The following is a 17,981-nucleotide window of genomic DNA, read 5'->3' on the forward strand; positions in this document are numbered from 1 at the left end:
ATTAAAATGCTCCCTTCTTACYGATACTCAGAAGGACATATACATGTGCTCGTGTAAGTAGCCTCACAGACAAGTGTCCAACTTCTACAATTCATGTTAAAATATAATTATGAGCAGCTAAAACTGTATCAAATAYAAACTTCTCCCTTAATGTCACTCCAAAGTTGCTTCACAGAAAGTTTCTGTGTCATTACTTATATGGTATCTTTTCACCTGTCATCACAGCTCACAGTTGCCCTCTGTTAAAGCTGAATTTTGTTTCTGTCTAGGAAATCATGGCTTACTCTAACAGCTCTAGGAAAGGGAGGGAGTTCCTGCAGTACCTCACAGACCTGTCAGTTCGTGCCACTCTCTTTGCCCCAGATGATAGGGGGTTGACAGAAAACGAGGTGAGGCTTCTTTCTTTCTTTCTTTCTTTCTTTCTCTCTTTTTTTTTTAACCTCTTTTGCTTCCTTATGTTAGTAACACTTTTTTAAGCAGCCATTCAGGGCTTCTGTACTCCTGGTGAGATCTTAATTAAAAAAAGATCTTACCTAGTATGACATGACTTCTGTGTATCATATCACCACATGGTTTAAAACTATGCTCCTGAAAGGGATGAGTTTGTTTTATCCTTTTCTCTTCTGCAGTCAGGAATATAGTGTTTGAATCACTGCAGTGAATTTCTGAGTTGAAGTCTGCTCCAAGTTATTGTTTCCAGAAAGCCCTGCATGATTGTGGTATTTCTTATAAATACATGAAAGGAGTCTGTTCCTAGCTTCATTTGTATGCTTATCCTTTTCTTCCCTTAAATTAAATGTTACTTTGAACAGCTAAGGTGCAACTCCAGCTACTGAGGGAAATGAGGTTAGCATTTCTCTTCAGGAACCAACTATCACAGAGCAATGAACCTGTCAAATGGAAGTTTGGGCATTTAATAAGTGACCTGCAAGTGATTTCTCTTCACATAGGTTTATGTTCTGGTTTGTATGTTCAAGCTGTTTTGAGTATCTCTGAGACTCATCACTTCAAATGTCATCATCCAGAATAAAATCCTTTATCCAGCTAGAGTAAAGGTATTGCCTGCTTCTGAGTACTGCGTGCAGCAGGACAGAGGAGCCCAGTGTTAGCATACAGATTTCCTGAGAGCCTCTCTCTCATATTTCACTTGCTGCAGCATCAGTAGCAAAAAGGTCACAGGCATTTAGTTTGTCCGCAAATCTGGTAGATTAATGAAACTGGTTAATGTTCCTTGTATTTTTAGACACTTTCCGGGAGAGACATTGAATATCATTTATCTAAYGTAAGCGTAATGTTTTATGAAGACTTGACCAATGGAACCACTCTTCTAACGCGATTAGGGGAAAAACTCCTAATAACAGACAGCAGAGGCCAGGAATACCAAGTCCTCACAAATGAACAGGTACTTTTTTAAAAAATAAATCTCCACTGAGATATTGAATTCAGAGTCTTGAGGCAGATAAGGGGAGCTGGGGTTTCTGATGCCAGCTGGCAAATAGCTAAGAGCAAAGCTCTGATCTGCTGAATTTGGAGGAAACTGTTCAGGTAGCACTAGGAATCGCAGCATGGTGGGAGACAGGCTTGACTCCTGGACTGGCAAGACTACAGAAGTTAGCAGTGGGACAGGAGGAAAGACGAGGGCAGGAGCTTATCATTAAAGAAGGCTGTTGGCATTTTTTGATAACTTTCCAGGAGAGGGAAAACTAGAGTTGCCTTGTTCAGATCAAAAGCAGACAAAACACAGGTTTGCATTATTTATTGCTTTTAACAAAAAAAAAGCAAAAGTTCACATCCTTTTTTGCAAAGAGGATGTGCTCTTAATATTTTAGGGGAAAATATACTCCTAAATCACTCCTCTTTTTTTTTTCTTTTTTTTTTTGAAAATGCTCACTGCCCAACCATTTCAAATGCTGTGGCAACAGTCCCTTGAGACTGAGATTGGGACTCTGCTGTGGGTGATGCTGTACAGCTGAACATGAGAAGAAACAAACCTGCTTCTACAGGCTTGAAGTTTAAATATGCTCTAGAGCATGGCACTTACTTAAACTAAGAAAAACTGAAATATTTTTAAATCCACCCTATACTCCAACCTAGTAATCACATTAATGAAGTACACCCTCAAGTGAGATCAGTTGTGCTACCACAAGGCTAACCTGTATTACTCATAAGAAAGCAAGAAGCTCTTTTTGATCACTTTGAAGTCTTAAGAACCTCTCAACTCAAACARAAAAAAAATCCCTGGTGTTTCCTTWTTTCCTTTCCTCAAAAGCTGCCAAGGGAAGATTTCTAACTCCTCTAATCAGCTAAATCCATGCTGATAGCATTACTTTTATACCTCTGTTTAAAATTCACTACAATAAAATCAGTGTTCCTCGAGCACTGCAGGAAGAGTGGCACCAGCAAGTGTTCGCTGAACGCAGCCGTCCTCCTCATGCTCTGTCTACAAGAAAAGTCAAGCTGCAGTAATGCTAACCAGGGTGCCAGCCTAAGAAAGGCAAGGTGGCAGTCGCCTTCCAAGCACACTCTAGCCAGCTAAGCACTTACCTTTTCCACAGCACCATGTAACAGCCCTACGTGCATTCCCTGGGCTRTGAAAAGGGGCAGAAGTAACAGATYGGGACATAGCATGACTCCCAYCATCCTTTCTGTGGTGCCACTAAGCTTGTCCTTCTGTAAGCACAGAAAGTCATTTTGTGCACCCACAGCAAACCAGGCATTGCACAGGAACAAACAAGATTATTCACAATATTTGGCTTTTAAAAGATAAATGCTTCAAATTCAGAGAGGGCTAGTAAGATACGAAGCTTCTCAGCTTCAGCCCTCAGTCAGGCTTAGCAYATACTGTGCCCCAGGCACAGGGGAGAGCACTGGCAGCAGCTCTCTGCTCACCAAGGGGAAGCTGTTTTGTGAGGATGCAATGTAATGTAAAGCTTGCAATAGCRAAGACTGCACATGAATCCTTCCTCCCAAAATGCAGAGCTGGGCTAGAGAGGCTTAATACAGGCCTGAGGCAGTCAAAGGCTCCCAATATCAATAGCATTTAGAGAAACTGTGCGATAGCGGTATGACTGAGCCTGTTGCTCTCTCYCCTCACATCCTGATGAGCCACCAAACGGGACTAGCTTAACCTGCCAACTCGCTCACTGTAGGCCACCAAATAAACTATGGGTAGCAGTTTTCCACTGTCCTCCAGCTCTTGAGGATAAGCAATGTCTGTGCAAGTGGCATCCTCAGCATAGAAAGTGGATGGTGACTGAAGGAAGACAACTACACAACCTCACTTGAGGGAACAGCATGGATACAARCTGCAGCCTGTCTGGCACATCTTCCTATACAGGCGTAACAGCACTCATAAGCAGAGTCCAGCAATTGCACAAACATTGCAAAAATGTCTTGCAAAAAAAGGGACAAAAATACTTGAAGGCAACATGCAGGTAATGATGATGGCTCCTTCCTGTAGAGGACAGCCTTGACAAACCTGGGACCATCCTAGGCTGGTATCCGTTGAGACAGTTGTATAATCCCACAAGAGATTTTTCCTCTATGAATCAGTAACAGTCATGGGGGAAAAACCAAGATTAAATTGTATTCCACTCTCAAAGGCAGGAGGGTCAAAGCYTAGTTCTCACTGTTCTTTCTCCCAATAGAACAAGATCAGATTTGTGGATGGAAGTGCTATTGTCCAGTGGGATATAATTGCTTCCAATGGGATAATCCATGTTATTTCAGAGCCTTTAAAGGCTCCCCCGGCTCCTGTAAGTACATATTGATTGGGGGGGGGGCTTATATCATCTCAAAGCCTCTGCTAACTTTTGAAAATTCCCAGTTTTACTCCCCTACATACAGTTTCAGGTTAACAGTTTCCTTTTTAAAAGAAATGTAGAAGTTTAGAACAAGGTATTGGTGAAGGATGTTCATAATGTTTCTGTCTAAACATGTTGTTGCCATCTTCCCACCCCCCCCCCACCTATGGAATCACTTACGCAATGTTCCCACTCAAAGCTTTATAAAGCTCMATTTCAGTTCTTCCAAAATGCTCATTCAAGGTCTTAAGGAAAATTTTTCACTCTTGGCTTTTAATTCATTACTGTCCAAAACAAGATGTTTTGAAAAATGGTATGGATTTTTTTTCCAAGCATGCGTGAATTCCTGCAATGATTCTAGTTATCCAATTATCTCAACCCCTAGACCTAAGACCAGCAAAGCCAAACCAAACAACATGTGGCAAAACAGCAGTTTAGAAAAGGATGCCCTCCTTTCAAGGCAGGCAARTAGAGACAGCAGTTGCATTGCTTTAACCTGGAGTTAAAATAGCACATAAAAATGGTATAGGCTCTAGCAATGTGGATACAAGCACGTTATTCTATTTATTTCACACTAGCAAAGTTTACTACTTTGTCTGAAAGGGAGGAAAGCATTTTCTCCAGCCACAGAGCAACTAGGATGCTTCACAAAAATRATTCCTGTCTCCCGTGGGAAAAGGGCATAACAAGCACCTGCAGCTCCGCATTTCCCTACAAAACATTTTCCTTAATGAAGCATCCAGATCAGCAGTGTTAACTACCCAGCTCAGTTCCAGCTTGGCAACTCAATTTGCAGCCCAACACAGGCTCGATATTGCCCTTGCAAAAACACCCAACATTTAATCTGAAGAATTTTCCCTTAGGAATCCTTCAGCCGCCATCCAAGGAATTAGTTCTGATCCTTCTCTCCAGATGCTCCCCTTTATAGCCTGTCTATCCCAGCTCTGATTTAGGAAGTGACTTGACTTACCACCTTCTTGGTCCACAGGATTAATTCTACTGATAGCATATTTCTCACTTTCATTTTGTTCTGAGCAACCATTTCTCCTTCAGAAACAGATCTGCTGGTCCCTAAAAGCTCAGTAATATCCCTGCACAAATTTGGTTCACAAAAATCCCTTACGTCCTAGAGCCTGAGAAGTAAGAAAAGATACAGTTAGRTAACAGTGTAAATTACAGCCTGAAAAAAGGATTCAAAATTATATGCAATTTCTGTCAATCTATAGCAACATGATACTACATTTTATTAATACCTTTCGAACACTAGAGGGCAACTAAACCTTTTTCAGTATTTAGCCGTCAAGCTGCATCATGTAAATTACTTTGATTTCTAAACAAACATGCAAAAGGCATACCATCAGTTAGGACAATAATGGGATTATTTTTGCCAGAGYAAATTTAATAATTTGTTTTCTAAGCAGTAGGCCCCAGAGCTAAGACTTCACATGGAAAAGCAAAAGTAATTGCATACGAAGCTCTTTCCCATCACAGATCCCTTTTCACTTCCAGAATTATCAGCAAAAAGCAGTCCTTTGGACAGACTGCATCTCAAGTGCCCAAGTGGCCTGGTGTCCCTCAAAGACAAAGTTGTTCTCACCTCAAAACAGTCACCTTGATGGTATCAAATGATATCACTATCACAGAGCTGCAGGAGGCAAACCAAAACCGTTTGGGGGTGTTTTTCCCCTTTCGATTAAATCCAGATTAAGTGCAAGTTTCTCTCAGTTCTTCATATTTAATCTAAGCTGTATAATATGTAGCTTACAGTATAGTTTATTGTAGATATTGCAAATAACCACTTGAACTGGCGCTTATCTTCACCAGCTTGACCGCAGAATGATTTTGAGGTGAAGGCATGGTATATTTTGGGACCTGAAGAAAGCTGGTCCTGGACCACTCATGCAGAGCCCAGCCCTGCCCACCTTCCATCTAGGCCAACACCAGTCTAACGAAGAGGGTGACAGGCCAAATTTCAGAGGTAGTTTGATTTAAGCCCTTTGGCAGGGGTTTGAGAGGATGACGTATCTTCCAATAACAGGCAGTAACACAAAAATCTCCCCAACACACAAAGTGCTGGGTAATAAACTTGRACCTGCAAGGAGATTTTAGGTTGTGTAACATAGGTTTTTAAAGCTGCTTGAGGGAATTTGCTATCTACTTTTCCTCTGCAGGCCAATGAGATTTCAGCTTCCTTAGCCTCTAGAGCTTCTTTGAGAATCTGACCAGAAAAGATCAGGTAGGCATGTTTTGTGAATAAGGTGAAGCTATACTACAGACTTAGTATCCAAAACACAGTTTAAGGAAAAATAAAATCTAGTTTGTAATTATTAGAAGGATATATTCAACTGTCTCTAGGGATGATGTACAAGGAAACCCAGACAGAAAAGTAGTTCAGGACTAACACAGTATCTTGAAGAGACACTTCATAGGTTCAGGTGCTAGGAGGCGACTACTGCTCATCACCATGTAACTCACTCTCTTCTCCATKCTTCCAGGTTTCTCTTCATGCTAGTTCTGGGACAAGAATATTCTTTGGCATCTTTCTGGTTATTGGAGTTGTGGCTTTTATTGGATATTCTTACCTCAGATTCAAGAAGAAAGATACGGGCTTCTGGCATTTCAAGGTAGGAGGCAGAGAAGAATACAAAGCAGAGGGCCAGCACTTCCCAAACAGACTGCACTTCACAAACTCACAGGTTCCAGTTTCTAAGAGTTCTGTGCRTTTTATTAAGTCAGCAAATATTCCTGATTGCTTCACACTTGAAATGTTCAGACTAAAGCATGGAGAAAATGTTATTACACCCCAGGGAAAGCCTCMCGCACCTTTCATGGGCACTGGCTTTTGTTTGCCTACTGCAAGCCAAAACTTCCCCATCCAGAGTGCCCTAACTGCTCCTGTCCTCACAGACATACTTCCAACACCAAGAGCTGGCCAAAACCTTATAACAAAGCAGCACCAATGCATAAGTTTGTGTCTCACTAAGATGATCAGCTTTAGGGAAGCAGGTAATTTCAGCCACTTAAAGTGAACCTGATTTCTTTTCTTCCACCATTGCACTGCTAATAGGTTTGCTCCTCTGGAGGAGGAAACATTTGATAGAAAGCAGGCCATATTCAAAGTCTAGCAAACTGAAGTGTCCATCAGGACTCAAACATGCAAGTTTTTATACTAATATACTCTCATGCTTGTTTTCGCTCTCTGTACTTAGATCAGATATTAGTAGTCAGCCAACCAATTATTAGCTGTACATAGCATCTTCGTGATGGGAAACAAGCCAGCAACAACAAAAGCCACTCTGCTGAAAKACAAGGAGAGACAGCAAAAATAATGTGTTACAAGAAAACTCACAATTGATCCAAAAGAAAGTCTGTCTAGAAGCAACCAGAAATCCCTCCCTGTTCTAGCCCCTGCATAACCTGGGCATTGTCTTCTAGAAATGAAAGAGGAGCTGTGAGCCAAGTGGAAACACTTGTATTTTTATCTAGTAGGAATGAGAGCGCTCAGGAACAACTAGTTACCTTTTACGGTAGGCACAATGCCAATGCAACTCTTCCTCTCCCATTCTTAGCTGTCACTTAAAAACAATGAAGGAGGGAAAAAAAAAGATACTGATGTTAACTGATCTGGTTAGGATAATACAACAACACAGAAACCAGCTCAAACCTGGAGACAGTGTGATTTAGATGACAAAGCCAGTTCATTCACAATGCTGTGTGCAATAGTCGGTAGTAAAGCTTAAGTGCCCCACTTAACGCACTGTAGTAGGAGAATGGATATTAAGCAGGTTTGTGTGATTTTATGTAGTCAAAAGATGACACTGACGTAACATCACTGGACAAGTCACAGCCTTCAAATATCACCAACCCCTCATACGAAAGTTCTTCTGCACTGACTCCACCAGAACCTACTTATGATCTTTTCTCAGTAAGTGCTCATTTTGATTTGAAATTGAGACACAACTGTAAAATCATGGTAAGAGGGAAAGACTTTATGGAAGGAAAGTGTTTAGCTGCAAGTTGGGAAGACATTTATGTTCCCAGCTTTCCAATCTCACCACTGCTAGGAACAGCATAGCCCTACCTGTAACAAAAAATRAGGTGAGTCTGCAGCTCTATCTAAAGTAATAAATAATGAGGCTATAGCCTACCGTCAAATCTTTTCTTTAATCCTTCAAACAGATCTGAATGAAATAGCACTTCAAACGTTGCTGGGTGCCAGTGACTTGTCTGTGCAAACACTATTAAAAGGCTTTAAAATATGTTTTTACTTCTGCAGACACAGAACTGAATGTCATGACAGCATTCTGTAGAGAGCCTGAACTGCMGTGGGAAAGGAGTGAGGAAAGGAGGGAAGGAGTTCAAATAAAACAAGARTATCTGGATAGCTTTGATGGTCTCATTTGAGAAGAGCCTCATGYAGATGCTGAGTCTAAAAAACATAAGCAGCTTTTTGAATACACTGAAAAGCCTTTCTGGCACACAAATGGCACATGCAAATTCTGTATGGACTCTGTATGGACTAGCTTGTCAAAAAGGGAATTTTGTTTGTTGAACAGTATTTTGAAATCTCATTTTTTTCTTCTTCTGTTTTATAGGATTCAGATGACCAGCAGCAGCTTGTGATGAATGGTCCTCATGATCAGAATTAAAAGTCTGAATTTGAAATTAGTCAATTATGAAACACATTTCTATTCACACTTACTGTGTATAAATAGCACCTATTCATTTCATGGAATAAGATTTCTTATTAAAAAAGAAAAGAGCGTGATTTGGTTTAAGATGCAGTCTATAGATTTCACAGTGTTACCAATTTCAGAAGTGTTGGCTATATCTAATATCTACTGCAAGTACCAAACACAAAATTAAGTCCCAACTAACCCGCTCAGAAGCGAGCAGAAGCTTATTTCTCTGCCAAAAGCCTAAGACTTTCACTAGCTTGCTATTTTACAGCTCTTCTGTACAAAATTTAAAATGGCCTCGAACATACTGCAGTGCTAACTTCACAAATAACCTAAATTTACTAGTGCTCTGGCTCTATGCCTTCATTTTGGCATGGTTACAACCTCAACTGGAGAGCATGAAACAGAATGTGTTAACTAGCACARGTGACCTGTATTTTCTCAGCACTTGAGACATTTTTTGGAAAAGCAGACAAGAAGCGGACAAAAAGTAGGGAAGAAATACGTACCTCACCACTTCATGTTGCATGTTCAGTTTCTTTTAGTCTGGGAGGAGGAAAAGCTGGTTAAGTACCATATTTCTGCCAAGCACATTAGCACTGCCTGTCAACCAATACACAGCAGTAGCTGCTGTTTTTACTATGCTATTAAAGCAAATCAAACTTGAGTTTGATTCTCTTTCATTTCCTCCCCTCAAAGCCTTAACACCACAGCAAATTGCGAGAACACTACAGAGACCACAAAACAGCAAGAAGAGAAAGCTGGCGGCAGTAACATTCACATATTACACACTTCTCATGTGTACTGTGGAAGAGGGTATCATTTTAAAAAAGCCTGAGTTCCCTCCAGGATGCCTCATCTCAGAATAAGGTTTTAGGCAAAGCTGCAAATCACCCAAAGCCAGCGCTGTTCGTGCAGCTATCAAGCACAAGCAAGGCAACTTAATGAGAAAGTATGACSAAATGGAAGAGACAAACTGATGACATTTCCCTAACTCTTCCCCTCCCCCCTCCACAAGATGCCCTTTTAGTTTTACTTGAAGGTGCTAAAATTTAGAAAATGAACACACGCTTACATGCACACATATATTTAGAGGAGTTTTCCCCAAATAATTCTGCATTCAGTACAACTCTTGTTCTCCCCTTCTCCCAAAAYACCCACAGAAATCAAGGCTCATAAGAACCAGGTGATAAAGTCCAAGCATTTATTTTTGTAGTAATCATTAAATATTTTTATCACAAAGTTTCAACAGTTCATTAAACTCTTTTACTAACAAACTACTGTCTTCTGAGTTTTTGGTAGAACAGGGCAAGAGAAAAAAATATATTTTTCTTACTCTCGTGTTCAAATGAAATATACCCCCCAAAATTAATATAAAGAAACACTCCCCTTTAAACATGCTCAAAAATCCATCTGAAGTCAGTAGGATAATGTTACAGTACTTAATGTAGACAGCAGAGGTGTACAGCTCAACGTCTGACATTACAAAAAAGCCAAAACCTTTTTAAAAGTTAAAGAAAGAAGAGTATTCTATCACTGAAAAATAAATAAGAATACACTTTAAAACTCTCACTTAAATTCATATTGTATACAGTTTTCTTAAGGAACAGTCTTCTGATAACTGAATTTTTCATGCRGTGTTGTTTATTTCAGGAAGCCATGCAATATAAGCAAGATTTTACTTCAGCTAGCTGTTGTCACACAGCTTTGTACAGTGATCAACCATAAATTCTGACTGTTTATAAGTTAAGATAGAGGAGAGGAGAGAAGAGAGAAGAAAAACCCTCTTGAAACAAAACGTACATATAGCACATGGATAGTATCATCCAATCCAATTAACCTGATCCTGCTTAACACAGGCAAAGCAGGCAAACAAATCGACTCCTAGCCAGATTTAAGAGAACAAACATCAAAGACCCTTAATCAGCAAAACATCATCAAATTTCATAAAGCGCCACTGTGTAACACACCACTACTAATTGCTGGTAGTAAGATGAAGAATGTACAGGGGTTCTTTTTTTTTTTTTTTTTACTTTGTTTTTGAACAGTGCATTGAGATCTCTGGAGAATGAAAGGTGCTACCCACAGTAACACCAAGTTCTGTCCTAGCTGAGCATTCGGATAAAGAACCGAAGGCAAATCAGGGATATTTCCATCCCCAAATTTCAGCTTACAAAACAGCCAGGCATTATCAAGTTACGCTAACTACTTCTTGCACAGTCCCACCGACGATTCCCCCAATAAAGCCAGACAAAGTTCATGCAAATTTTACCTCCCCAGCGCCAACAAAGCAGCAGGGCTGTCAGATGAACTTACTAATTTCAACTATGTTCACCTGTTTAAATACACACACGCACTTTGAGTGTTGCGTTGTCACGTTCGAACTAGGATTGCACCAAAAAACTACAAAAACAAACTACAGTCACCTTGGAGGATTTCACACTGATTTCAAGCATACAGGAAAACTGTTTATGAAATTGTGCAGGCTGGATTAAAATACATTCTTCACCTTGCAAATATGCATTTAAAAATATGAAAGATATTGCATATGAAATTTAATAGAGATACTTGCACACAAATACAGACAGGTTAAAAGACCTAAACAAGAAGAAAACTTTTGGTCACCAAAAGTTTGTTTACCTGACAGTCACTACAGGAAGCAAGTTATGCCCTAAAAGGAAATGAAGAATAGCATGTGCTGTATTTTTTGTTAATTATAAGCTTTTAAAAATAGAGCTTTTAATAACTAGAATTTGAAAACCGTTAATCAAATTGGGTATTCTAAAATGGCTGAGGTGGAAAGCACCAGTTTACAAAGAAAAACACTGTTTCCTTTGGACACAGAGAAAGGAAAGCGTCTTTGTTTAAAAGTAATTATACAGCAGTTCCATAAAGTGCCTGTTTGAGAAAACACATCAGCAAGTGTTTTCCTTGTGCAAAATAGACAATTATCAGCGCAAATCTTTGGAACTTATCAGGCTGCACAACATGTGTGTTCATGCACTCCCTATAATTATAGTAATTCAGTAAAACCTCTAATCTGCAGTCAAAATTATTTTGCTTGATGCAAAACATCTACCACCCCAATTCAGCTTTGAGGGTTTGAGCAAGAAAAAAAAAAGTAATCAGAAAATCCCATTTTTCATCTTCTCATGATAGTTTTTTCTAAGTCATTTGTCCATTGTGCGTGTTTACTTTTAAATGTAARAAAATTACTGAAGGCTATATGAAAATATGTTCTATCCATGGGAACAGCAAAACTGCATTGCATACCATTTTTGTAAGACACTATTTAAGAAAAATTAAAAGCAGCATTTAGAATACTTGTCCATCTAAGGCCTGACAAGAGTTCTGCCTCAGCGTTGAAATGCACAGTGTGCATTTCCTCTTGAAATGGCTTCATTATCAGGGTGTAGGTATTTTAAAGGGTTTTGGAAATTAAAAAGAAAGGCATCTAAAAGTCAACACAAAGAAGCTGAAGCACCCCAAGTTTCTAGCCACACTTTCAGATTCAAGCTCTGGTCCATCTACAGCCAAGCAGAGACATTACAAGAACAGAAAACATAGACAGGAAGAGCAGCCTATCGGGCTGAGCGCATCTCTACTGTAATCACTGCAATGCAGCCGAGATCCACACAAACATTATTCTAGCTAGTTCAGGTTCTGGTAACGCTCTAGCTATACCAGCTAGAGCTTAACGCTCTAGTCAAACGCTTACGCCATCCCTGCCAACCTCACCAAAACTGGCCAGCAACTGCGCATCTCTTAATGACTAATACCGGATTCGAGCTTTTTAGCGCCAAGCTCCATTACAGGCTCCAGCCAAGGCTCCTTCCTGATCGGGGCCAGAAGGGAGAACACCTGTATTTTTTGTAAGTCACAAGGCTGCAAATACAAGTTCTCAATGAACAAGTAAAAACAACAACCTTAAAGCACCACCAGCCTTCCCTTGCAGCCCACTACTATTTTAGCAATCTGTCATCTCTTCTGCTTTTAAGAAGAGCTCTCACCATTTCTGAGCAAGAGAGGTGAAATCAGGTACTATGCTTATGACAGCAAGTATGAGTTACATCAAGATAATAGATTTAAGTGACTTAAAGAAAATACAGCTACATTCAGAAAAAATATTACATATATTTGCCCATTTTAGAGAGAATAAGCCAAGTGCTCATTTGATCTGAACTGTCTCTTGTAGGAATGGAATTCTGAATGTACCAGTGCACAGCTGGTCAGACCAGGCAGGAAGTTCATGCTGCAAAGGAGTCCTTCTCGGATAGAATGTGTAATCAAGCTCATAGTTCAAGAGACAACTCAGTGATGCCATGTAGATATCAGCAAATCTAGACAGACGTCTTAGGAAGTAAGTTGGATTCTCATCAGTTCTGAATAAGCTTCCAAACTGTGCGTTGAAGAAACTCCTGTTCATTTCCCTGTTCCCCCAAAAAAGAAAACATAAGGAGAATGAAGGGAACATATCTGCACACATCTCTACCACTCATCTTCCAGAATCTGAAGCAAGCAGTTCCTTTAATCTGTTCTATGTATTACTCTCTTGCCGTTGCACTCCAAACCACCTTAACACACCATGTAAGTTTTCTATGTGTAGCCCAAACCTGGTTATCGCAGTGGGGAACAGACAAGCTTCATGTTTCTCCCACTAAAAATAGAGGCAAGCTGCTTCCGACTTTGGAAACATGGTATCTCAGGCTTTCATTTCTGGAGATTGTGACAGAAAGCCTTTATCTTCATCTAAATCCAAATGATCATCTGTTTGTCCCAAACACATAAAAAGGCTAAAGATACACAAAGATTTGGCTTAACATACACAAAAAGCTTATGCACACCTTGGAATTAGCTTTTATTACTAGCCAATGCCAAGTATCATTCCCCTTTTATTCACTTCAACCTGTTCTGGAGAAGGTTGGTGTTGATGCAGTTGCCACCTTTGCCAACAGCATACTTCAGACACTCTGCATTTAGGGAGCGCTGCCTCATTATGGCAGATTTTTATGAGTTTTAGCTATCTCCTATCTCTGTGAAGAATCCACTGCTAAGTGCAGTCTAGCGCAGAACCCAGTTTCCTGAGAAATATTGTATGTAATAGGAACAAGTTATCTAAAACAAAAACTGAAGTGGTTTAAGTGATATTTCCTAGATATAGACACACATTTTTAAATCATGCAGAAGGTAAGCTGTGTAATCAGTAACAATGGTGACAGCTGAACGAAACAGAGGGACAGAAGAACTGAACAGAGAAGGAATAGTATTAGGCCTGATGTTACCCCTTCATGCAGAAAACCAGCATCTGTTCTGCAGAAAGAAAATAGGGAAAAGGGTTCATATGCATGAAGGATCAGAGGGGGGCAAGAGCTGTGCAAGAGACAGGTTGAATATTGCTTTACATAATTAATTTTAAAAGGTCAGCAACTACCAAAGAACATAAATCAGGGATGGAGAGAAATTCTAAAGAAACCTGTAGAAAACATCACAGAAGACTTGGTTAACCATGAAGCATATTACAAATACTTGATTTCCTATTTCTTACCTCATATCCTTTCTTTCCTTCTTCCATTCTTCTAAAATCACTTGTGAATCAGGATCACGGTGAACCTGGAACATAAAATGCAGATGTCAAGGAGCTAAAGATAACCTGGCAAATGAACCTTTCCATTAACAAACCCTTATCAGCTGACAAAACAAATGCAACACTTCAGAAATCATTATAAAGGAGTTATCTAGATGTGTTTTAACAACCAAAGGCCATAATCAATCCAGGGTGATTATCAGTGGAGGAAAGAGACAAGAGTTTGAGGAAATTCTCAAACTAKCTGCCCAAATATTTGCATTTATTTATCTACTAACTGGAGAGCCCAAATGAGACAGAGCACTCTTCCAGGGTCAATGTCCAGCACTTAGAGGCTTTGCTGAATCCCTTCTGCTATATAGAACTGATTACACACACAGAACAAACCTGCATGTGTTCCAGTAATCCAGTCAGGGTTTGTAGCCAGGTCATGGTTTGAATGTACCTCTCTGTGTTCATGATTTTAATCTCTGATCGTAACTCTGGAATAATTGCACCAGTGCGCCAGCCATGCTTCAGGGTCAAATCCTGTTTACCAAGAATTACAAAACACAAGTATTAGTCCTAAAAAAAAGTAGGTAGAATTTGAGCTCTCTTCATCCCAAAGAGTATTAAACTAATTGCTTCTTATGTATCAGCAGAAACACTAAGCAGTGGGACCTGAACTGTGCCAACATGCAGTAGATTTTAAAGCGCAAAATCCCACATTTTGAGACAGAGAATGAACAAAGAACATCAAAACACTTGCGAGTACTTACTCATGAGATTTAAAAGAAATGGGGGAAATTTGAATGGCAAATGAGACCTCTGTTGCTGACAGAAGTATCTGCAGGAAACTACGTTGGGGTAGTGCCCTTTTCCCCTTACACTCAGCTGACAGAAGACCTCTATCAGGATTGCTAGCTAGTCAAGCCTCCCCTGACAAGGATGGTTGAGGCACCTGCTACTTGTGCTCTTTCCTCCACCATGCCTGAGAAGAACAGACCTGCCTTATTCCTTTGGCTCTCAGTCTGCTGAAGCACCCACACTTATGTTTAAGGTCCACTGCCTATCTATGCTTGATTATTTTCTTATCGAGCAGGTTAAGACAAAAATTTTGACATTTTCTTCTGCTGAAGCATGATACCCACAGCTTGAAAGAGGCCAACAATCACACACGTAGAAGGAAATTCATACCCAGGCATTCATAGGCACTCAACTACAGAAGAGTTAAACAGTGGCAATTTTTTCTGAGGTAACAACTGACAGTACCTGTGTTTGTAACGTAGTATGGAAAAACCTGGATAGTCGGGCTAAGAATTATAGTAAGATCTTGGGAAGAAAGTTTACCATTTGTGACAGGAAGATTGTCTCCTGTCATTGAAAACAGAGAATCATTCAGCTCTTATTACAGTTGCTAGTAAATGTCATCCATTTCAGCCACATCCTGTATGTTAGGATATCCATGTTTACTGTTACATCTGACACAGCCAGTATCTGGATCAGAAATATGAACTTGCACATTCCTGGGCTCAGTTTGTAAACAAGTTAAATGATACAAGTAAGGTGGAAAATATGGTCAGCCTTTTATGGGATCAATTCTCTTAACTGTGAGAAAAGCATTATGGCTTAATTATCGACTCAAATTCTGTCAATTAGAAATCTCAAATTAATCTCAATACAATTCAAGTATTATATTGAATTGAGGAGGGAGAGAGGGAGGGAGACAAACATAAAGCCTTGTCTTTTATGCTATTTCATGAAAGGTAAACTACTTACTGCTAAGTCACTGTAAATATGATCACCGAAGTACAGAACCTTAGAACCCCTCCAGCCAGTAAGCTTCAGAAATTCATACAAGTTACCCTGCAGAAACAGATTTGCATGCTGTAGCATCACGTAACTTGCACAACCACAGACATAAAACCAACAGTTAATATACATCTAAAAATGTTTATTGCCCTCAATTTAAGTATTCTGAATCCCAAGTTCTGCAGGCAACTTCAGTAATACTATTATTTTTCATGAGCACTTTAAGAGGCAAGTAAACCGCATGAATACATTACCAACAATGAATCTGYACTGTTATTTAATTGTAAGAATAATCCTGTTAAATAATACATCTACTTTTTAAAAGCCTTTAAAACAGCTAAAGAAGCTTTAGGTTCTAGGAAATAAGTACAAGATTTGAACTGAAATGAAAGCRTATTAAGTCATACCTGTTTGTAAATCTGGCCTTTCTGCAGTTTGTGAATTTTGTCCCAAAGCAACACTCCCCTTTCATTCACCTTCCGAAAAGGTCTAGAAAAGTATTGAACAGAATTATCAAATTCCTGTAGAAAAGTTGTCAATTCTTAGGAGATTAGAATTTTACTATTAAAAATATTCAACTTTTAAATGAAAAATATGCTCTATAGCATCTGAGTGTTTTGTAGAAGCCAGAAAAAAACAAAACTCTGTCAGCTTTAGGCGGGTAAACAAGATGCTTCTATACAGAACAAATGTTGAAAGCTAACTCAGGGAACCAGCCTTTCCAGACAGAAAGAACAATGTTGATGGTCTGTCATTAAGAAGGAAAGAAGAAAAACACAACAAGAATGAAAGAATGTTTTGCTCAGTATCTCACTTTACAGGCACAAAGCAGAGGGATTTCAAGCAGCTAAAGAAGGGAGGGAGGAGAAATGATAGAAATTCTTTACAAAAAAATAATAGAAGAAAAAAATTAAAAGCAGAATCCCACCGCTGTCTCACCCTCACATCATACATATGCATAAAGAAATAGGTCTTTTTCAAATGTCAAAGCAGAGGATACAAGTTTCAAATGTGTTTACTTGATGAGACAGTACAAAGACTCCAGCCCACTAGTCAATCTGTCTTTACGTATCATTTGTAACTAACCAAAAACAGAAGCAATAAATAATGTTTCCAGAAACAGAGACTGATCCTGAAAAGTTCCAGAATTTCTCTAATTTAGTAGGAAAGGAATGCACTTCACCAAAATGCAGGCTAATGGTGTTAAAAGACAGTTCTTTGGCAATAACTCAGCCCAGTAGACTTGCAATTACTACAATGACTTTCTCAAGAAAGAAATGGTGCTATCTGGACTTCAGAATTAAGGGTTTCTGTGTTCTGTCATGACCTTAAAAGGGATTTCATCAAATACAATAGCCTTATATGGAATAAACAGCTTCAATCATTCTTTACTAAATACTCACCTTCGCTTATCATTGAAAAAGTTTGGTTTATCAGCTTGTACAATGACAACATCAAAGAGATCCCTCCAGTCTTTGCCTACTATGAACTTCATGCCTTTGTCCCTACAAAGGGCAGAGGGATATTAACAGTGAAGCGTAACAGCAGTGCACTTATTTATGCAATATAACAAATTACATCAATATYTCATCCTCCCCATCCCTCATAATGTGTAGCTGAACAGCAACTGTTCCCTTACACAAAGCTGCTGGGACTGTTTGTAATGAGAAACATCTTCTTGCCATGATCAGCCAGCTTTGCTAACACTGCCCGAGTTTGTTCAGCATAGCAGATGTACTTCTCTATGGAGACAGGAGAAAACAAAATATTAATTTAAAAACAACAGCAACAGCTATTCAAGACAATATTTTCTCATGTTCAGTCAAGGGTTCAGAGCATGAGCTTTTACTTTAAAAAGTCCACCTTAAGCGAACATAAATATCTCTTTCAAGCTCTAAAATTTAGAATTTATAATCTCATATAAGAAAGCCATAAAGGTCATTATAATATCAGAGGAAAAAGAGAGGAAAAGGCAAAATAGAAAAAATAGAACAAATAGGAAAAAATAGAGGGACTAGGAAGATAGAAGGAATAGAAAAAGTAGAGAGAACGGAAAAAATAGAGGGAACGGAAAAAAATAATAGAAAAAACAGAAGGACTAGAAAAATAGAAGGAATAGAAAAA

At 39.2% G+C, this 17,981-nt stretch overlaps 2 protein-coding genes across 3 annotated transcripts in view; one reads left to right on the top strand and one right to left on the bottom strand.

Annotated features, from left to right (window-relative positions):
• Positions 1–9,576, top strand: part of STAB2 (stabilin 2) — a 98,199-nt gene extending 88,623 nt beyond the window's left edge. The window contains exons 64-69 of the mRNA XM_085322617.1: positions 270–389; positions 1,244–1,402; positions 3,648–3,755; positions 6,299–6,427; positions 7,609–7,728; positions 8,399–9,576. Coding sequence (XP_085178743.1) covers positions 270–389; positions 1,244–1,402; positions 3,648–3,755; positions 6,299–6,427; positions 7,609–7,728; positions 8,399–8,452 — 690 coding nt within the window. The 3' untranslated portion in view covers positions 8,453–9,576. The remainder of the gene's footprint in view (positions 1–269; positions 390–1,243; positions 1,403–3,647; positions 3,756–6,298; positions 6,428–7,608; positions 7,729–8,398) is intronic.
• Positions 9,577–10,493: 917 nt separating this feature from the next.
• Positions 10,494–17,981, bottom strand: part of NT5DC3 (5'-nucleotidase domain containing 3) — a 23,603-nt gene continuing 16,115 nt past the window's right edge. For both annotated transcript variants that reach the window (XM_085322615.1, XM_085322616.1), the window contains exons 8-14: positions 17,497–17,599; positions 17,261–17,362; positions 16,265–16,346; positions 15,825–15,911; positions 14,454–14,594; positions 14,028–14,092; positions 10,494–12,912 (exon numbers count right to left, since the gene is read on the bottom strand). In XM_085322615.1, the coding sequence (XP_085178741.1) occupies positions 12,651–12,912; positions 14,028–14,092; positions 14,454–14,594; positions 15,825–15,911; positions 16,265–16,346; positions 17,261–17,362; positions 17,497–17,599 (842 nt within the window). In that variant the 3' untranslated portion in view covers positions 10,494–12,650. The remainder of the gene's footprint in view (positions 12,913–14,027; positions 14,093–14,453; positions 14,595–15,824; positions 15,912–16,264; positions 16,347–17,260; positions 17,363–17,496; positions 17,600–17,981) is intronic.

This window comes from Rhea americana, unplaced genomic scaffold, assembly GCF_003343005.1.
Source record: "Rhea americana isolate MKP2758 unplaced genomic scaffold, rheAme1 scaffold_79, whole genome shotgun sequence".
NCBI lineage: Eukaryota > Metazoa > Chordata > Aves > Rheiformes > Rheidae > Rhea > Rhea americana.